Here is a 22,051-nt window from a genome sequence, read left to right as displayed (position 1 = left end):
ACTACTGAATCTGTAATATCAGTAGATGTTATGTGTTTAAGCTGACCACTATTTTCCAAAGTGATTTACAGTTTAAAACAAACGTTGTTGGGGAGTTTGACACCTTTGCTGTTGCATCCTCGCTCTCTTCCTTCCTTCCACAGGTGTGTAGGAGGCTGCTGTTTAATCCCTTTCTTCATGAGCCGTCTGAGAGACGTCCACCACCAGTGTCCCGAGTGTCGAGCAAACATACACAAGCACCAGCCATTTTGACACGGAGGTTACTATATTACCAGCCCTGGTGTGATATGTACAGTACGATCCACGGCTTCTATACCTGAGTGACCCCTTGCCGCGGTCTTGGACTCAACAGCTGATCTCAGCAATATAGCTGGAGTCGACTACACCGCTGGTACAATCAGCACAAAGGCTCAGATAACTTAAAGATCTACCGGTAGTGTGTAGGATCTAGCGGTGAGGTTGCAGATTGCAACCAACTGAAACTTCTCCCGTGAGCCATACTTATTCATGATATTCTACATTTCTGCCAATTGATCACCCTGAATACCTTTTATCTTTAAGTTCACACGGTGACCTACTTAAAGCAAATACAAACCGGACTAACTTAAAGAATGTCTAGACTAGCTTATGTGACAGATACTAATAACTCCAAACAAATGGATCGCTGGCTTTTCTGTCAACAATCGAATGACCTTCATGAACATGTTCTCAAAATGGAAATACTTTGGTGAACAGATGCAAATACGGGGCTGTGAAACGCAAAGTCTGACAAACAATGGTTTGCATACACAATTTAAATGTTGTGCCTTCCTGTACACTTCTGTTTCTATACTCTCGCCAACTGTTTTAAATATTGTTTGTGATAATGTTATAGGAAATGTTGGTTATTCTGTAATTAACTTCTGTAGAGGCGTTCACAGTACACCAATTTTATTGACACAGAAAGGCATACAGTACTTATATACATCTTTTTGAGTATTTACATTATAGAGACCCCATGGATGTTACACATGTAGAAAAATATGCATTACATCTATATAAATATGTACACAATGTGCAAAACATATGGCATACAAACAAGAGGCATAGCATGGGCGGTGGAGACTCGGCTACAATGACGGATGTAAATGTCCCCAAAATACATCGACTGGTCTGCTCTTAAGTTCAGCTTCTCAACCAACAAATGTTTATATGATGATGAACTCTGCAGGTGAAGTGGGACACGCAGGAGAGCTGGAGTCAATACGGGGGAACCTGAGCCGACACCTGTTGACTCCAACTATGAACGTGGAGAAGCTGACAGGAACCTTAAGGGTTCTTCAGATTGACCATGCCTCCACAAACCAACTTTAGAGGGCTATTCAAACATGCTTTTGAACTTATAAACTGTAAAGGTTTTATGAAAAATCAAGGCAGGATGTGACATACAGTACAGTATATCACGGGTCTCGTCTAGAAGGTAACCCACAAGTTTGTGAAACTCCCTCAAGATGGTTGAGGTTAGGCGTTGGCCGTGAATGGTTCAGGTTAGCACCGGTCGGGCAGCGAGAGTTTTCGCAACGTGTGGGTAACCATGTAGACGTGATGGTATATCAAAAGGAGAGCAGCCAGTATTGCTTTAAGCTGTAGATCACATACACCTGTAGATTTAACGCAGCCAAGACGTTTGTGCATGTCTGATATGAAAAGGAAGTAATGAAACGACTCTGCAAACCTGGAATATACACATGGAATCCTCTTTTACATCGGCGTGAAAGCAAGATTAAATGTTTTGTCTTTTCATTTTCACCACGCAGAAGAAGTGAAAAATACAAAAGAATGTGAGAAAAATAACAAAATGTGATATGTTCCACTGCCCTTTTTTGGCAACACAATATTAAATGTGTCAGCCTTAAAGCTGACTAAAGAAAACAAACACTTCAACTCGTCATCTTATAGGAAACATATGAATCCACTAGTGATTCTTACCCTCGGCGATACTCAGGGTCCCAGCACCCCAACTCAACCAAAGGTGCACCAACCAGGAATGAGCACGAGAATGAGGTCATCTCTTACAATTTTGTGTTGAAAAACGGCCTCATTTAAATGTTTTTGTGCTAAAAAAAAAAAAGAGCCCCAAACAGCAGAGAGGCAGCGCCCTCTAGAGCCCATGGACGCAACAACAGGTTTAAGTCACAACGCTAAATGTGATTTCACTGGAAGTGAAAAAAAGACAAGTAAAAAAGCTATCGTGTTTCAAAGTGCCATACAGTGAGACCGCATCAAACCCAAAACAATATCCTTAACTGAGACACTAAATCAGTAACTCAATATTCAGGTTTGAAATCTAACTAGTGGGATATGATGCAATCTGTTTATAATGATGATTTAGAATTCATGACAACTTTAAAAGTAGCTCAGCCCTCTTCACTGTGCATCACACCTCAAAGGTGCCGGTGCGTTTTTGACTGTAGGACACCAACTGAACAACACAGATAATAATAAAAAAAAAAAAAACAGGAAACAGTCATCAGGAGCCTTCTGAAGAGTTTGGTTTTAAACATGTCAACCGAATGATTTGATTTCATAGATATTAGTACATCGTTTTCAGACAACTCGTGGGCAACGAGCTCGAGACGGCCCGTGATTTAACATGAATACAATCATGCACACAGAGTCACAGGTGTACATGCAGAAGACGGGAAGACAAATCGACACACACACACACACACACACACCTCTTACATATCCCCTTGGTCAGTAACTGATGCATCACGAGAGACTATTTCCTCAGCCAAATATTACTTTAGAATGGGGCGGTACTGAAGCTATTTTTATTTAAAGCTTCTGTTGAGGTTTTGGAATGAATCTTTAAATATCTGTCGTCATATTGTTAAATAAACATTGTTATTGTTGTTATATAAATGTCTGAGTTTAAGGTGCTGTCAGATTACTGCTAGACGGCTCCATTAACACAGGTGCGTGCGGGAGAGTAAACCGCTTTAGACCACAATGAAAACATTTTTTAAAGGCTCAACGCCAACAAATATGGATTTCAGCAAAATATCTTGTTAGCTAAAAACATGTGAATTTTGGAAACGATTACATCCATCTTTTTTCAATAAATCTTTCACGTTTGGGTCACACGGGTCGGAAACAACCCTTTGTAGCCACCAGTGGGATCTAATTCTACACACAGTGATACTGTTAATATCAGCGCAGCCTCATCTTTGTCTGCAGCGGTGCAGAAAGAAAACATAACTAAAAAGAAAACATGTGCAGCATTAAAATGTTGATCTAGAATCTGAATGTTATGAATGAAAGTATTTGGTCCAGCCCGACTTAAGAGTATTCTGGTTCATCCAAATGATGGTTGGTCACTCAATCAGTGGGCTGTTAAAGCAGATTAATCGATCGGCTAAAGGGAATTGTTAACCAGCACATTTGTGGGCTAGTGATGCAATCATTTTCCACAGACAGACACACACACACACACACACACACACACAAAGTGCCAGGATACAGCAGGACAGCTCGATATAAAGCTCATCTCCTCCAGCGACATCTTCCCTCCTTGATACAACTTGCAGTTCACAACTCTTCTGGATATGCGTCTGCGTGGCTTATAAACCGACATTTGTTCCCTTTCCACCGCTTTGTGTCAGTTTACTATCAGAAGAGAAAAAGCTGCCGACTTTGTGAGCGAAGTCCCCATTTTGTCTAAATTACATTCAAAGTAAGATACTTGGACGACAACACCTGCACCTCTGGAGCAATTGGCCCCCACGATCCTAGCTGTGCATCACCGCGGGTATGCAAAGTTTGCATTCCCTTGTTTCCGAGGTGAATGAGGCGCATCGCCGGATCTCTCCGCCCCTCACGTGCATAGCTCTCACATAGACGGAGGAGCTTCCTCCTCTCGCCATCCGACTGAAGTCGAGTCTTTTGTTCTTTAGAGTCATTGGTTCGTCAGCTTGACCGCAGGGGGTCGTGAAAGGTCAGAAGGGAAACATCTGATACAACACGTCAGATTAGTCAGCGTACGCGTGCTGTACAGTATGTCGTAGACTGGACCAGTGTGAACGGAGGCGTGACCTCCTCTCAGTTAGGAATCCCTTTAAAACATCCGATCATAAAAGGGAACAAACGGACTTGACCGTCCAGCACCTCAGACTTAGTTTAGTCTGAGCTTCCCCAGGGGGAGAGGTCAGCAGCTGAGGCTGCACCGACACCGGGACGTCCCAGACCGAGCCTCATTCAAATCCTTATTGAGAATATAAATTCCATTTGTTATTACTAGATTACATCTGTAGTCTGTGAGCTGCCATTTAGAGCGACACATTTATTGTGTTGTAAATGACCAGCTTCTATAACCTACAAAGGCTCCATATGCTCCAGTGGAACACACATGACACCACGTCTGCCCTTTGACATGTAGCTACTGCGCTTACACAGTCAAACAGATGCAGCGGTCACACTGAAAGACAACCAGTCAATGCCGTCAGACATTAATGCTGTTCAGTTATTTTAGTGTTGTTTAAAGAGTATTTACAAACAGTCCGTGCTACCAGAATTCATTTGGCTCTTGTCTCTTTAAGTGATCGTGACCTCTGACCCTGTAAAATTCTTTTTAAAATCCCTTCATATGTTGGGGGATCTCGTCTTAGTGATGATGTTATTCTGGCTGTTCAGCCATTTGAGGCCCTCTTTTATAACTGTGCAAACTCCTGCTTGTAGTTCAACTTGAATCAGTGCCTGTGCAGCATTCTTCACTGTAGTATAGTGGGAATATTACAGATGGTTTGGATGTACTAGTGAGAGTGGTATGGCACAAAATGCCACGTTTTCTCCCTTTAAAAAAATGTGGAAACTCAACCTCGTCGATCCCTTTCCTCTTCTCTTCATCCATCCATCTCTCACTCCTGGCTCAGCTGCTCTCTTCCTCCTTTTGTCATCCACCCCTCCGTCAGTCCCAGTGCAGCTGCAGGTCTTGTGCATCCAGGAAGTCTGCTGGCATTCCCAGAGGTGTGAGTGACCCAGCAGGACCTGGCGGCATGGTGAGGTCCAGCCACTCCATATTGTCCAGGCCTGGGTCGGACAGGCCCATGTTGAGCGAGGACGGCGAGGAAGAATCGCAGAAGGACAAGTCTGACGTGTCCATGGGCGAGTAGGGTTGCTGCTCCATCAGCTGGGCCTGCAGCTCCTCCATCAGGCCCCGTGTGCGCGCGTCTGACGCCGGTGACGTGTCAGCCAGGGTGCGCTCCAGAAAGGCCTCCAGCTGATTGTCTGTGGCCAGCGAGGAGAGGCTGGGCAGGCCGTGGCCGATGAGGGGGCTCAGGGTGGGCGGCGGAGCCAGCTGGATCTGTGCAGGCGGCCTGGAGAGAGCCGTGTTGACCGGCAGGGTTGAGATGTTTGCCGTGACTGGGAGGGTCTTATTGTGAGACACGTGAGGGTCCTGCTGGATAAATGGAGTGATTTCTGGAGGAGGGGGATAAAAACAAGCTCTTCAGAATTTAGAGTAGCCTCTGTCATATTCGGTAAGACATCATGAGTATGTAAAAGGCTGATATGATTCATAATCAATTCTGTGTACATAATCTGTGACGTCACCAAACTCAAAATGTTGCTGCCTACAAAGCAGTTTCCTCATCATTTGCCTGAGACGAGAATGTTTTCAACATGCTCGTACTGAACAGAATGTTGTGGGGGTGTGTGCCGTCGGTGCCTTTACCTCCACTCTGTATGAGGATGTCGAACAAGTCATCCATTTGCTGGCTGGTTGCTGTGGGAACCTGAAAAGACAGTCGACAAGGTTACGAGACTGAAGGCTGCTGAAAACAAGAAAACAGAAAGTATTCTGAAAGTATTCTGAAAGTATTCTGAAGGACACGGTGGTGCGTTTGTTTGGGCTGGTGCGTCTCTCACCTGTGAAAGATTGTTGACGTGCAGGTTGCGGCTCTGTTTGATGGCCTCCTCATAGCGGGGAGGCTCTCGTATCTTGGGAGGCTGAGGAACAAGAGAGGTGGGCTGAAGGATGAAGGTAGGCTGGGGAGAAGAAGACTGGAAGGATAAGAGAGAGACGGAGAATTAAGAACAGTCTGTATGAAAAAAGAAACTCTCCGGGTCAAGTTGGGAAAATTGTGAAAATGAAATCGTAAATGATCTCTTCTTGAGGGAAGCGTAATTAATATGAATGTAGGATAGGAAACCCCCCCCCCCCCCCTCCAGTGATAACTCAGCACTGATACCTTATTGAGGGGTCCGTTGGAGGTGTGACGGTTGGGTGAAGCTCGTGGAGAGACCCGGTTCTCTGGGCTACTTCTCAGGAAACACTGTGGATTCATCTCAGGCCTAGTCTGGCTCTCCAAACCAGTAGTGTTACTGCACATAGTCAGAGTCTGTCAACACACAAGACAGATGCGAACATCAGTGTTGTTTTAAAGAAGGAACTGGAAACACAGCAAACGGGACGAGGGGCAGACACCTTCCTAGCTCCCACGAGGCATGAGACGATATGAAAATGTCAAGTCAGGATCATCAGTCACAATATTATGCAAATGGTCATTAAATATGCTTAAAATTGGATAAAAACAACGTTTTTTTTTGTGAAAACCAATGAAATATTCTTAAATAAGGTAAACATAGATCATAAGGTCTGCATACATCAAGGGTACATTTAAAAATAGCAACTTTGTGCGAGTCTGTTCCTGTATTTCTTTTTAACAGGCCCTATTTTCTACAATCAATTTCGAAGACATCACCATAGTCTCTGGGAAATTGTAATGACAACTTTACAGCAGTACTTCTCCAGCTGCCGTCATTACACATTACTGTCCTCGGACAGCGCCGGATAAGCATTATTGTTTAAGGCAAGGCAATAAGAGACTTCTCAGAGAAATGCAACTAACTGCGCGGCGTGGCTGACCTGTAGCAGCGGGTTGTGGTTGGATAACTGCTGGTTGGATGCCGTCTCCCTCTTAGTGGTTTGCCGCTGAGGAGCTGAGGCCTGGACCAGGCCTGGATTTGAGACTGTGGCCTGAAGAACAGGAAGGAGGAAAGGGTGTAAGAACATATTGTGAGTCTATACATCCGGTTTTCTAATTAGTAAGCCCCTAAAGCAGGTAAGCAAGCTCTGACACTTCTCTAACAGGCACCACAACATGTGACGTCACTCTACTTTTTTTTTTAGCAATCGTACCTGCAGGCTGACATTGGTGTTTGGCAGCTGGATTGCTGTAGCGCTGTTGGGTAGCGAGACTGGGAGGAGGATCCTCCCAGCTTGGCCTGTGGTGGTTAACAAGGTCTGGGGCTGACCCAGCACCTGGGACACCCCGCCTGGGTGGCTGATGAAGAACTGCTGCAGGCTCGGGGCAGCAGGCTGGGGCTGGGTCTGGAGTTTGGGACTTCTCTGTGACTGGGAGAGGGGGCGAGGGCTGCCGATTATTTGGGGCTGGGCTTGGGGCTGGATCTGGGTTTGGGTCTGGAGCTGGAGAGGCTTGCCAGAAGAAACAGTCACATCCTCCAACTTGACTACTGTTGGCCGGGGGGAGAGAGTCTGGATGCCCAGGATAGAGTTGGGGATTGCACCGGCAGCAGATGAACAGTTTGACAGGACTGCGCCCTCCATTTTTACCACATTTGAGCTGCGGACAGTAGAAACAGGGTTCATGGCAGATACAGAGTCAGCGGTGCAGCCACCCTGGCCTCTCTTCTCCACCTCCAGCTGCATCTTCAGCGCCTCAACCAACCTCTGCTCCTGCTCCAGCTTCTTCATCAACTCCACTATCTGCTGCTCCTTTTCATGCAGCCGCCTGTCTTTTTCTTCCGGGACTTGAAAAGACGACAGAGGCGAGGACTGTGGACCTGGCCAGCCAGAGCTCACCATCTGTGTTTCAGAAAGAGCCTCAGACATGCCGAGATCCTGCTGGAGGGTCGAGCGATCAGTGGGAACGGGTGAGACCGGCGGAGTCGGGTTCATGTTCTCTGGAGCCACCTGCTGGACTGGAAGGACTATGGCGGGGCTGCTAGTGGTGACCTCCATGGGCATGGAGGAGACGGCAGGGACGGGAATAGTGGCAGGAGCCGAGGTGCAGTGGTTGTCCTGGAAAGGCTTCAGTCTTTCCATCAGGTCAGTCTTTGTTCCCGACACGGGGAGGCCACGCAGCTTCAGCTCCAGTTTTAGTTCAGCCACCTGGACAAATACAAATATGATCACATGAACAATTTTAGACTCGTGCTAGAGGAGGAGTGCAGCTGATGCCGATTAGCTTAGCACAAAGACTGGAGGCAGGGAGAAACAGACGGCCTTGCTTAGTCCAAAGACAATCGAACATCAGTTGACCAACAAGACTCCAAGAAGTCACTGATCTCGGCAAAGAAATACAACTTTTACACTTTTTGCACGTGTTAAACAGTAAGATACTGTATCTGTCTGTATAATCAATGTGTTTATCAGTGAGCTTTAGAGGTGCTGTTGTTAGGAGACTTAACTACCTTTGGACAGAGCAGGACGAGCCGCTTCTCCTGCTTTCCCCTGAATTTTAATATTTGTGTTCAACCAATGCAACTTTGAGAAAAAGAGATTTGAAGTTGAACAATATGAAGTCTGTGCCCTCAGGTTCTCTTTGTTTTATCAAACTTCCCAAATGACTAAACAGAACCTTGTTAGATCTTATGAGAGCTTATCAGATTGTTGCTACTCCTGGCTGTGTGATATCTCGACACAGATCAATTTCAACAGCTGAGACAATTTCTGCCTTTAAGCCACAATCATAACTATAATTTCAACTGGGCTCTGCTTTTCCAAGCTACAGGGGTGAAGGGGAATGCTGGTACCAGTGGGTTTTCCAAATACCTTCATCTCCTCCAGATTGGCAGGCAAGACTCCCGGCTTGCGGTTTGAGAGCGAGTTGTTTGGACGGGCCGGAGCTGGAGTTACGGGGGGAGGTGGAGGTGCAGTGGGCAAAGACACCATAATGGAGGTTGGAAGGCTCCCGGCGCTGCCGCTCTGACCCTCGGCTACAGGCCTTCGGTGAGAAATGAGACACAAAAACATGAGGTCATTGTTATATCCCAACATTATGTACAGTGCTTGCGTAGCACGGGAATGAGAAACAGAAAAGAGGAAGTGGAGGTGGGAGAAAGAGGGGAGGTGGACAAAGGAGTATTAACGGAGAGCTCATGGAAGAGGCAGGAAAGAGAGAGAGAGGAAGTCTGTTCCCAGTATGAACAGAACATCCATCCTGTGCCTCACTAACAAAACCAGTCAACCAAACCACAGCGCAGTAGTTCAAAGGGAGCTCGGTCATGCCGCGGCTGTGAGACATTTATGAAAACAGCAGCTGGTGAAGCAACATCTTGGTCGATGTTAATATGATTAGATGCAAAGTTGTTATTGGAAACTAGCTAATGGCCCTCTGGGTCACTGAAAGCAACAGTACTTGACTATGGAGACGAGCCAAAACCAAACTAAAACAACACAATTACAAAGTTCTAATGTTTTATGTACGTACTTGAGCGGTGCCGGTAATATAGTCTGGTAGTTGTAATGCTGCTGTTGCTGGCTAAGGATCTGCAGCTGGAGGAACAGCTGCTGTTGCTGCAGCAGTCGGGCATAAGAGGAGTCCATGGGTGCTTCGCTGGCCTCCAGCTTCTGGTCGGGGGGAACATACTGGTGGTACTTGAGCTTTTTCACTCTGGACTTGGGCTCCTTGCCCTTCTTACTGCGGCTCTTCTCTGACGGATGCTTCTGCTGACTTTGCTGTTGTGGGAGGAAACAAAAAGAAACGCACCATTCTGTCCAGCAGTATTCAAATATTACAGAAATATATTGAATTTAGAGGTGGTAAAAAACCGCTCTTACTTTCACCAGTGTTGGGCCTGGCTTTAAGGTAGCAGCTGGGATGACTGGCTGTGCCGGAGGGACAGCTGGGCGGCTGGCAGGCTGTTCAATCGCAGAGATCACTTTCACAAAGTCTGTTGTTGCTTGAGTAGCGACTGGGAAGGTCTGAAGAAACAACAACAGAAAGACACCAATCACTGCAAAGCAAACGCTGAACTTCGAATAAACACCGTTATGAGGTTTGAAGGTATAGAGACCCGGGGCTATGAGAGCAGGCACACACAAACACTTGTTTTACTAGTCCTGTATCTGACCTGCAGCGGGGTGCTGGGTACCGGTGGTGCTGGGACTACAGAAGGCGTCTCTGGCACTTTGATCTCCGCGGGAGAGGGGACACGAGTCTGAGACTCCTGGCTGGCTAGGTGCTCTGGGGACAGGGCATCGCAGCTGTCTTCATCCAACACTTTCGGATAATTCACCGTACCCACTGACGGACAACAACAAAAAGTCCAGCACTTAATCACTCACTGTTTTTTTGTATCTCTGTGCAAGTAATACACAACTTTTATCATCATTTCTGTCCCAATTCCCTGCACGGCTGATCAAACATGACTTCTTCCTGATACTGTCCATCAAGGCTCTTAAAAACAATTGCACTGGCTGTCTAATACGGCAACATTAATCGTTTTACCATCACTGTTTCTCTGCGTCTCACCGGTGATTGCCTGTTTCACACTGGAGTCCACAGGCAGGATGTTTTTCTCCACCAGCTCCAGAGGGCCGGGTCTCTGGGCGATCTTCTCGTTCAGGTTGTCGGCCAGCCGCGCCCTCTTCAGTCTCATCTGGGTGGCCTGTAATGAGGGTTCTGCTCCGGTCTCTGCAGAACAATAAAAGATTTAAAAAACTAAAAAAAAAAAACTGTAAAACTTCAGTTTGACAATTTCTTGTTTGCGGCGCTGGCTAGAAAAGTATTTGTTTGTTAAAAGCATCGTGTCTGATGCCAACTGGAATTCTATTATGCTTAAAAAACAAAGTCCACATGGAACACCAGATAATACTTTAAGTGTTGGTAGTGAGAACTAGAGGATCACCAGTACCTTGCAGGATGTGCATCCTGACCAGCTCTGCTCTCTCTGGACGACTGCGGATCTTGTGCTTGAGGAAATTTTCAGTCTGAAGAGAAAGACAGGCAGTCAGTTAATCATCTGAATCTTCATGCCACACAACGGTCCAGGAGTTTATTTCCTCTGCCTCTCGAGTCCACAGCTAGCACCTTGTTTCCAACATACCCTGGCTCTCTCCAAGCTGCGAATCTGCCCGTGGAAAGCTGCCGGGCTCTTCAGAGCTGCAACACATTACATTTTCATAAATGCAAAAGTCGGAGCACAATATTAAAAACAAACGATCTAGAAAAAGAGAAAACATGTTGATTATCTCAGCCATCATACACACTGCATCAGCTTTTCAGTTCACTCACGTGGCATGATGCCCTGGTCCACCAGCTGCTCCCGGGTTCGCCTTTGCTGAAGCCTCAACTGCAGGACTGCAAACAAGAAATATTATTAAAGAAAAACAGAGTGATTTGGATTGTAATATAAGTACATAGAATATAAAGTTCTACAAGTAAAAAAAAACATGAGAAGACAAATGAGTGAAAGCAGACAGAACAATGAGGTATTGTGTACAAATAGGGAATAAAATTTAAAAAGCTGAGAAGGGAACAGACTTCAGTCTTATCCTGAGGGCTTTACTAGTGCAAGTCCTCAGTAGCTGTTTAAGGATGTGATGGTGTTTCATTATGTTTATGTAAGCCTTTGTTTACCAGGGTATGACATTTCACATGCTGTTTACATCTGGACCACTGATACCCCAAAATCAAAGCAACGGTGGAAGGCAATCAGAAGAAGCAAAGACGGACATCCACCACCAAAATATTAGATCTCATTATCATTTATTTCATCCCTTTATTTCCATCTGTTTAGAAAGGTGGGCTTTTGTTTTATTAACCCACAAAAACTTCCAGAAGTCCTGGACAAGCCTGCAACAGCATATGCCTACTCGAGTGGAAAAATGAGCATAATAACAACAAAGAAGAGGAGTGCTCACCTGCTCTGAACCTAGTGCAGCGGTCAGTGGGGGTCTCTACCTCCGTATAGGCCATTGTCTGAGTGTGAGAGTCCTGGCCTATAGAGCAGTCCAAAATACAACCGAGTGATTAAGCCATTTCACCCCAGGGTGACAGTCTTGTATGAAAGCCTAAAATATGTAACTTATAGACGCATCATCTCTCAGCCGCGGTGCAACATGATCAGCCGAATGGTAAGAATCCACAGCTTCTTAGGTTTAGAGAAGCAACATTAGGCCCGTCCTGCAATCCTCCCAGACTGTTTTTTTTACAGCAGGGCCACCTCCCACCGCCCCACCACCCCACCACCCTGCTCTTACTCCCCTCTCTCTCTCGGCCAGTTTGGGACGGCTTATTTCCTGGCTGTAGGCGATCCCAACGCAGCCTGATGCGACGTCTACACGGGTTCCTTGTAACTTTAGAGGAACAGTCGAGAGTCTGAGTCAGCACTGACTAAAGACAAAAGGACAATAACAACTTCGTCTGCAAGCTGAAAAGATGACCAGTGTTTTATAGCGTTAGCGTTACTTTGTTAGAGGGCCTACAACATATGGATGTGCCACAGTAAGTGGGAGGAGTTGCACAAATTAAATATGAGCTGTGAATATAGACACTTCTCCATTCATATGAAGGGATGCGTCAAAGCTTACAGGGAAACAGTAGCTCTCTTGGTCCAACAGGAAACAGGTGGCCCAACCAACTTCACATTTTTAATCTCCCCCCCAAACTGTCACACATCAATATGACATAACCTTTTGCATACAAGGCGTACTGGAGGTTTAATTCCAACTAGGGCTGAGGTTAAACAATTACAGAAATCTATTCTGGCTCAACATCGGAGCAGATGCTAGAGATTATTTTTATAACGTCTTAGTTCTCATAGTAACAATGAGCTAATATCGGCATAGGGAAAACCATCCCTTCAATTGTCGCTATACGATCCGATCGCCACAGGCCTAATTTGGACCCCAACTACACTGAATAGCTGGAGAAAGATATGCAGAGGGGACGTGTTTGCTTAAGGTGACATAGACTTCCAGTCAGTGGCATTGTCCTAAGTTCCTCCGGGAAACGCTGCTCAGCCTGACGCACACATGTTGACCTGTGAACTAGAGAGGCGGATGACATGACTGAGCTGTTTATGCACACAGTGACCGGCACGCAGTCAGCAGGTCAATGGAGGAATCACAGGCTAGCATGGAAACATGTCTGTTTCCACTGCAGTTAACAAGTGAACTGAAGTAGATTTAAAGGGTTTAATATAATATAGAAATAAGACAAGGCAAAACACAGCTGATGACATGTGGGAAGCAAACAATAAGTGGTATAAAAATGACATGATGCATTACTAAGGAATAGTTTTGACATTTTTGGAAATACACTTATTTGTTTTCTTGTTGCGCATTAAATAGGAAGATGAACTTTCAAATCCGTCTGGTCAATATGAAAGAGCGAGCAGCCAGCTAGCTTAGCTTAGCATAAAGACCGGAAACAAGAGGCAACGGCAGCGCATGTACATGCTAGGGCCGGTAGCTCCGGGGAATTTCGCAACATTTTTCGTCTTTACTTGTCGTCTTTCCTCTTTATTACTGGAGCACTGATGGCCATATGACGGAATACACTCATTCAACAGTCATTATGGTTTCCAACGGTCCATGAACACATCATGTGTGTCGAACGCTTACGTCAAAAAAAGCAGCCAAAGCATAAAATTGTGATTTCATCGACAACATGTCTCATTTAAAATCTCACCACAAATAACTCCAGAGTTAATTACAGACAACATTCGCGAAGTTTGCCTTCTACTTTGGGAAGTAACCCCCCTAACTAACTTTTTACTAACTTTTTTGCACTTCTTCATCCTCTTAGCAGGCTCTGCGGTCATCAATAATAATATTGATTTCACATAATAGGCTAATCTCTTTCTGGCCAGACTCTCATTCCCCGTCACAACAGACCCCGAGCCTTCACGTCCCAGACTGCTGACCGAGCAGTTCTCCTCTCTCCCTCCAGACTCTCTGAGCTGCAGCCTCCTGCTGTACACAGCCGAAGTGGTCTTAGACACTCGGACCTGTCATGATGGTGGACAGATTAACACCTGCATGTTAAAACCAACATGTGAGAGGGGGGTACTCTGCGGTTGGCAAAGAGCTGGGGATGGCTCAGAGTATGGAAAGTATGAGGTGTGTGTTCCCACTAGAAGGGAAATGACAAAAGCCGAGATGATGAGTGGGCGCTGCTGCTGTTGACATTCCACAAAAAAGAAAAATGTTCCACCGTCGAGTCATCGTTATTGTGCTCTGGTGCAGACAGCAGCAGCCGCCGCCGTGCACAAAAGCACAAAATCCCAGAATTACCCAAAAAGTGTTTAATCTCACAGCTCTGGCTGAACACTCTGCGTTTTGTGGACTGTATCTGACAAACTGGATTTCATATATAAGCATGGTGACCAATATCACAGTGACTGCACTGAACTGATCTCCCTAAACCGTCTTAAGCCACGATTAGGAACTGGCAAAGGCAGCATCTACCCCACTCCTAAAGCCTGGTAATCGCATATCCATCCATCAGTGTCTGAGTCAGGGCCGTGCGGCTGCCAGAGCAACACCAGCGCCGTGAGTCTAATGAGAAGCCAACATGTCGGCTGGCTCGCATGATGAAGATGCTGGAATAATGTTGAAAAAAAAAGCCGATGGAAGTTTCACTCACTTTTATGGCCCATTTTGAACTTAATAGTTGAGGTATGCAGCATGTGCCTGTGTGCACGCATGAATAGTGTGGAGGCCATATAAGCATTGAGGGTATAAAACGGGGCTGCTGTGAGTGTCAGCATGCAGGAGGAGTTGCAACAACAGGCAAGGAGCATAATGTTATTATATATTAGCTGTCAAGTTTGAGTTTGATGTATGTGGGATTTCATTTTTAACCCCCAATACTTTTTTTTCTCTCGATTTTTTGAAAATTGAAATCTCTTTTGGTCACTCTTTCACCATGGTGGCTTGTTTAATGTATCTCCTGTCTCGGCGTGCCGTGACGGGCTTGTTCGGCAGTGTTTCCTCACCATTTTTGCGTTCATTGAGTGGCGGCAGAGGCTGCAGCGACAGCTCCTCCATCTCATGGGTAACCGCCTCGCTCTGGGGACTGGGCAACAGCAGACTCGACATCTCGCAATCCCCCTCTGCTCCCAGCAGCCCGTAGGACACCTGGAGCTCCATGTTGCATCGGGAGGGGAGGCAAGCAACAAGACGGTGGGGGTGGGGGGGTATGGGTCACGGCCCCCTCTGGTTTTGCCGCAACCTGCGTGGACACAAGAAACAAGAAGGGAGAGTGAGGAGTTTGAGGGAAATGTAGGACGACTACACTCAGGGATATTTTGAGGGCTCCTCGTCAGTAATTCAGAATAACAACCATCATCCTGTTGGTATGACTACTTCACCAAACTGGTGAAATGCTACGGGTGGCATTTCATTTGGGCCATCTGGAAGAGCTCAGTCACAGCCCGAATTATTCATTAAACGAGCTGGGTCGGCTATTATAGTGAATAATCGCTTCGAACTGCTGCTTGTGCGAAACAACGCCAGCTTGTCCATGAATGTTCTCTCTGTTCAGACATAATCTGGAATATGACGTCGCTGTGGCCGTTTCAAAAACAGGGGGAACGGAAACATTTTGGGGAGCAAAACAAACAGTTCAGTATCCATGGCTTCCCAACAGCCTCTTAAGCAGCAGACGACAGGCTGCGCAGTCTGGACATGCATGCTATTTATCGCTCTTCAGCAGCACCCACAGGACCTCCGCACTCTTTACTAACCACCCTGATGTGTTGCTCTTGGCTGAGAACCACTTTGTTCCTATGGCTGCTGATATTTCTCCCTGTAGGTCCTCAAAGTGCCAAAAGGCATTAGACGGACCAGGGAGACTACGGACCGAACTGGACTCGTTGGGTTTCAACACGTCTGAATGTTGTCCATTCTGGTTGCTGAGGTCATGCCATGTGTCCAAACACAACAAGTCCTAAAGCCCATGTTTCATCATCTCGTGTTCTGCTTTTAATGATTGTACGGTAATCTGTATGGGTTTTCTCTGACTAGTGATCACTGCAGTTTACACTAAACATGGTCTTTCTCAATGACAGGTTTATAATATCTCTGTGGTAACAGAAAGTGGGTAGAAAATGTTTAAAGAAAACTTAATTAAGCCGCTGGAATTCTGGAAAAGTAAGTGAAAAGAAGACTGGTATGTTATTTCTACAAAAAATATATTTTTGCTTTTTCTTCCATCTTTTTTTCCTTATTTATTTTAACAATCAAAACAACCAATGACAATCCAAATTATTTTTTTAAACTATATATAATTAGCTTAGCCATACATGAACATGCATGTCACAAATAAGGGCATAAAACTCAAAACTTGTTAGAACTAAAGTCCATCTTGCAACAGGTCACACCAGCCGCGACGCCAAATAGGACCAGGAGTGTTAAATTGGGGGGCCCCCTCCCAACTTCATACCCCCTCCTTTCTTCCGGAGGCCTTACTCGGACCACACACACATCTTCAAACTCAGACTTAATTTGAATGTCAACTACACACCTTTAAAGTTTGCCAGGGGCATAAAGTGGAGGAGACAATGGCCCCATTCTCAGACCACGCCCATCTACGAACTCAACCTTCATTTTGATCTCAACTACACACCTGTTGAGTTTCGTGAGCTTCTTGTACTGTTGGGACGCTGTTCACAGACAGAATTATAAACACTCGAACCAGATGAACTTTACATGATGAATGGAACTAGAAGGAAGTATTTCACAGTCAGTTTTAGATGCGACGCCTCTGTCTTTAGGACTTTCTGGTGTACTTTGTAGTAACTGTAACCTGCTATAACATCTGTGACATTTCAGGGAGCGTGGATTCAGACCAACCAATCAGACATCGAGTACTGACATGAGAGTCAAACCCGGTTCACTTGGCATTCACCGGCCAATCAGAATTGGTTCACGTTGAATCTGGCGACCACTGCAAAATGACCCTGAAGCTTGGCATCTGACCCGCAGCCACTTTCTGGCCCCTTAATGGTGACGAAGTGCCACTAAGACACTGAGCTGCAGACGTTACTCAGGTGCTGATGTTCTCTGCGACAGAACTGCAGCAACAGATCTCCAGTGGCCGCATCAGTGACCTGCTCTGTAGCGTGTACTTCCTTCAGATAACGATCAAAGGACGCATCCTGTGCTGTGAGGCCATTCGCTTTGTCTTTTCTAGGCCAAGCCAAAGCCGCTAGAGAGTCTACACGCATGGACTCTGGTCAACAGTCATCTCTCTCAGGTTGTCTTTCAGTGGAGAGCATTGAGCAATGACATGTAGCAACCATGCAGATACTGGATTTCATTCTTCACTGCAGAATAATCCTCAACTATAAGAAGGCTTGGCTGGCAATTGTTTACTACTTGTTGATGAATGAATAATAATAATAGTCTTTCAGTCGATGAGGCCATTGCCTACCTGTAGTGGCAGAGGACAGCAAGGGAGAGAGGAAAGAGACTTTCAGGCTAGTGGCTGTCGAGAGCCACGCTAAGCCATGGAGTCAAACCTGGTAGGGGGGGGGGGGGGAGAGAGAGAAAGAGAAAGAGGAGCAGACATGAGTATCACAAACGCAACTCAAGGAGATGAGCCAGCAGGATTTACCTCTAGATGCATGTTCAGTCCTGTAACGTCTTCATTTTCAGTCTCTAAAGTGAGTCTATGTAGGTACGACTCGGCCCAGAAATAACTTTTGTCATTGGAAGTTGACAATATATTTCATACATATAAAAGCTGCGGTATTATACATCCCACAAATACATTTTAAATACCGTGGATACATTTTAAAGAGTACATAAGGAGGAGCAACTACAAGAAACTGATGTGATATTACACTAAACATTTAAAATAGTGAGATAAAAACACAAACACACAGTGCCGAACCAGACACCAATGTTGCTTGCATAAGTGTGCTTGAAGATAAGTGGAGAATAAAACAGATGAAGAGTACCACTAAAAGATGCCTGAATGAAACTGGCCGACACTCAAGGTCTGAAAATGTAAGTTCACGGGTTGCTAGGAAAACCTGCAGCGGTCTCTATGACAATGGAAGTGGATGATCCGTGCAGAGACAATAGAAACATCTTCGTACGGGTGATCAAAGAGCTGTAGTGCCGCATCACGCTGCAGTGAGAGAGAGAGAGAGAGAGACTATCGGAAAATAAAAATCAATCCACTGCGCACACAGAAGCTTTCAGGACAACACATCACATTTATTGATGTGTCAATTTACTGACACTCAGGGCAAATAATGGTCCTGTACTACATATCTGATATTTGTACGTCATGTTTGTTTAGGAAGGTTCTTCCCTGACCACAGCATCATACATATTGTGCTTCTGTTTTTCGGGCTATGATTTCCAGATACTGCTTTTGGAACATTTCCTCAAGAAATACAGTATTCTCCAGTAAAACACATCTTCGTCGAAAACCATTGATTTGACGGTAAATTAATTTCAATTGGCGGGAATAAAAGACAGGAAAAGTCAGACAGATTCCAACAGTCAGAGCACTACATGCTGCGTGTATATGTGTGTTGGGGCGAAACGATGGTGGGTGAGCGGGTGAGGGCGAGAGAAAGTGGGCTGCAAAAGAGAGACGAAGGAACAAACAACTGTCACGGCTGACGGGGCGCTGTGGGATAAACAGCAGAGCTTAAGCAGCAGAATCAAAGAGCGGATCCAGATGGTGGGCGCTGCCTGCTGCTCTGCTCCTTTTTAATGGCAACAAGCACCGTGTGTTTCATCAAAGGGTAATACATACAGCACACACACACACACAAACCAGTGAACGCACTACTAGAGTCAGATGTGGGCTCTATTATATTATTCTGCTGCGAGGCAGTGCTGTTGTTTTCTGCCACTGGGTGCGTTTGGTATTTCAAACCTGACACAGGTGATGTGATTGCAGTGGCCCCCACACTTTGGCAAATGATCAACATTAGACTGTGCAACCACATGCGAACATTCGCCTCCCTTTCCTGCCAGCACGTAGTCGGCTTTCTTGCTGAATGTGTCGTCAACAACCCGTGACCTGGTCTCGTCAACATGTCATTGAGACAGACAAAGGAAGAAAGTGATCCACGTAGACATAACTGAGGCGCCCTGTTTATTGCATTTAGTACAAAACAACACCGGTATGGGGAGTCAGCGCCACACAGACAATGATTGTCAGAAGGCAATAAAAATCTTCAATCAGCATTTGAACAGCTAGCGAGGCGGTCGGAGTATCGGTCAAATACTTAGAAAGTCACTCAAAGTGGACAACCTGTAAGTGCCTGAAAAGTCAAAAGAGGCAACAAACTGACTAACCGAGCCATCTTCCTATCGCTGCGCTCTCACTGGAAAAGCTAAAAATACTTTCTGGTTAACACGGCCATTAACCCAGACTTCAGTTTGATGGTGGTTTGAAGGTATTCCTCCACAGACATTACCGACGCTTATTGTGGAGCGGTCATCTCAGGCCGTGCCAAATCAACCAGGGTGGATTCTGTGATTAACTGAAAACAAAAACTGGCGTTGGGTTTCATCTGTGCTATATTTTCTGCAGCACTAGAGGATCAGAGTTCAACTAGGTAATGGTTTGAGTCAACATGTAAGCAGTGCAGTGACAGTATCTGGGTGTGTCTACTCCCCTTGAGGTTTTCTCTCTCAGAACAATATAAAAGGCTTGGCTGAGACACAGTGCAGTGCAGTTGAAAGGCTTTATGACCTTCTACTGCAGGGCAAACATCTGCCTGAGTGTTTTAAGACAGGATTCAATGAAAAACACATAACCTCACATGTGGGTGTGGATTCAGGATGTGAAACAATATTCAACGTCTAACCAGTATTTTATTGTTTCTGTCTTTACCATGTAAAGTACCTTTGAGTACCTTTTAAAGCGCTATCCAAATAATTATTATTATTATTATTTCATAATCCTGTTTTCAGCAAAACAATCAGTGAATAATTTTGAAGCCATTCAATGGAATAGGAACGTATCTCAGTAACAAACACAGAGATACCACCACTTGGTCTCTGCACACTAGGGCTGTGCTGCGAGCACCCTTCTGATGAGCCCGGGAAAAACGTTCCTGAATGTCACGGCCGCGGTCCAGACAAGAAGAGTAACATACTGTGTATTACTTATTTTGCCAAATGAAAATGTACTGAATGTGTGTTAAGGAGAATCTTACTTTAAGTCTCATTTTGAAGCAAATGTGTGTTAATTAGCAGGAATGTAGCTCAACGTGAAATCAGTCATTTAAATGAAGGTAAAAGTTTTTGTACAATGTTATTGTGCTTCTCGGAGATGCACTGTGAATGACTGCATGAGATAATTGAAAAATGCCGCCTTAGTCGAAGAGCTAATAAATCAAACTGTCATGAGGTCTGGTTTCTGTTAAAACAACATGAACGCACCACTGACAGTTGTCTATGGAAAAACAGAACATGTGATGAAACCCTGAGGCAGCACATTTGTAAAAGACAAATAGGCCGACAATCTTAAAGCTAAAGTCTAAAAACTAGATATTCTACAGTTACGTCCTGGATGACTGGGAATCGTCTTAGAAAATCATCTTATCCATTGTGTCCGTTATGATGTATAATAAGGGTTTCACATCCAAATAAATAATATTTGGATAGTTAACATTGCTAATATCAACTAGCTGTACCATATACACACACAAGCACAGAGCATGAGAACCACTCCAGTCTGCAGTATCCTGGGCCTTAAATAGACCACGTCTGGTTACAACAAAAATGTCCTCTTTTATCCAGAGATAAGACAGAAATGATGTCATCACTGTGGCTCTTTCACTAGTCACTTGTTCTGCTCTGTTCCCACACACACACACACGTGGTGTCGTTTCCTGCCTTTGTGGACTTAGCTGAAGTAAAAAACTTCTAATAAGAAACGGTACAAAAGGATCAATGGCTGGAAGCCAAACACCATGGGACAGTCTCAGCTAAGAGAATAAGCTACACAGCCAAACTTCAACAGTGAGTGCAGCCTGCGATGAAGAAGTATGTAGGCTGGTAATGTAAAGTAGGACTATAAACAAATCAGAAAGAACTGCCCCGGGTGGCATGTTGTTCTGAGTGAGAGTAGCATGACAGGGCTATTAACTCCTGCAACTCAGTGCAGTCTGATTTACCACAATCACTGCAGGGGGGGGGGGGAGAGAGAGTCAGATATTGCACCATTTTTAAGATGTGTGGACACAAATAGGGTACTATTCATTCATTCATACGTGGAAACTCCACTCTGAAGTAATCGGAGAGGACATTGGGATAATTACTTTCACATTTTACTCATTTTTAACTCATTACACAGCGCGTGTGGTGGATAGTATTTCCTGAGTAAGACGGCTGCAGATTCACAATTACACCGTCTGCCATGCCGCAACGTCCAGAGAGCAAATGGCTGAAATAAACACGCAGCACACGAACACAGCACTCGCAAATAACAACGTGACAACTAGCTTGTTCAAACAGCATGAACACATTTTAAAGTTATTATTGAGTGACATGGCCGTGGGCTCCACCACAGCCCCTGTTATCGCAGTGGAGGAGATGGGTGGGTGTGGGATGAGCTAACGTGGGCTAGCTAGCGCTACTTTAAATCTGACAGGTGAGTTGGGGACAGTAACGCCACCAATCATAAAGGACGATGATGCGCTTCCGTGGACATCATTCCTCGGACTAAACATACCTCGACGTTTGTTACAGTGGAACCCTTGTCGTCCACGTTTTTACCGCACAGCCTCGTCCGCTGTCTCTGTCTGCATACCGCGAATAATTCTCAACAACCTCTTCTTCACAGTTAGCTCGGGTTTAGCTCGCTAACATGCTAAAAACAAGACAGCGTCGCGCGGGGGCTGTGGTCTTACCGAAATGTGAAGCCTCGAAGCCCAAACCTGTCCGAGCTCTGGTTCACAGTAAGATGTCCATTGGTGTCAGCGGAATTATCTTCTGTATGTTGTTTTTCTCCCCCCCTAGCTGTGGGATTGAAGTTTATTTCGCGGAGTAAAATGGCTGCGACTG

At 45.3% G+C, this 22,051-nt stretch overlaps 2 protein-coding genes across 4 annotated transcripts in view; one reads left to right on the top strand and one right to left on the bottom strand.

Annotated features, from left to right (window-relative positions):
* The window catches only part of LOC142951642 (uncharacterized), a 21,740-nt gene extending 18,848 nt beyond the window's left edge, over positions 1-2,892 (top strand). The window contains exon 7 of the mRNA XM_076093319.1: positions 144-2,892. Coding sequence (XP_075949434.1) covers positions 144-252 — 109 coding nt within the window. The 3' untranslated portion in view covers positions 253-2,892. The remainder of the gene's footprint in view (positions 1-143) is intronic.
* Positions 914-22,051, bottom strand: mrtfba (myocardin related transcription factor Ba). Of its 3 annotated transcripts, none has more exons than XM_076093316.1 (18): positions 21,898-22,051; positions 17,445-17,532; positions 15,007-15,242; positions 11,927-12,004; positions 11,298-11,363; positions 11,110-11,165; positions 10,918-10,993; positions 10,512-10,697; positions 10,135-10,307; positions 9,842-9,985; positions 9,492-9,739; positions 8,834-9,005; positions 7,178-8,170; positions 6,905-7,015; positions 6,228-6,377; positions 5,905-6,039; positions 5,711-5,771; positions 914-5,457 (listed from the first exon to the last, which is right to left on the bottom strand). In XM_076093316.1, exons 3-18 carry the CDS (start codon positions 15,158-15,160, stop codon positions 4,946-4,948), a joined length of 3,315 nt encoding a protein of 1,104 aa, XP_075949431.1. In that variant the 5' UTR covers positions 15,161-15,242; positions 17,445-17,532; positions 21,898-22,051; the 3' UTR covers positions 914-4,945. The 3 variants fall into 3 exon arrangements, with proteins under 3 accessions (XP_075949431.1, XP_075949433.1, XP_075949432.1); XM_076093318.1 differs by having other exon boundaries at positions 10,536-10,697; XM_076093317.1 differs by lacking the exon at positions 17,445-17,532.

Source organism: Anarhichas minor, unplaced genomic scaffold (genome assembly GCF_050575085.1).
Source record: "Anarhichas minor isolate MPS153535 unplaced genomic scaffold, ASM5057508v1 ptg000017l, whole genome shotgun sequence".
In the NCBI taxonomy this organism is placed as follows: Eukaryota; Metazoa; Chordata; class Actinopteri; order Perciformes; family Anarhichadidae; genus Anarhichas; species Anarhichas minor.
The sequence above is the reverse complement of the archived record's forward strand: the minus strand, read 5'-3'. Positions and strand labels throughout refer to the sequence as shown.

Bases quoted from the DNA above. Each gene is read 5' to 3' on its own strand.
- mrtfba (XM_076093316.1), bottom strand. From the start codon at position 15,160: ATGGAGCTCCAGGTGTCCTACGGGCTGCTGGGAGCAGAGGGGGATTGC. The intron at 7,016-7,177 runs GTACGATTGCTA...CCTGTTCTTCAG, and splicing joins ACACCAATGTCAGCCTGCAG to GCCACAGTCTCAAATCCAGG. The intron at 6,378-6,904 runs GTCAGCCACGCC...GTGTGTTGACAG, and splicing joins ACCACAACCCGCTGCTACAG to ACTCTGACTATGTGCAGTAA.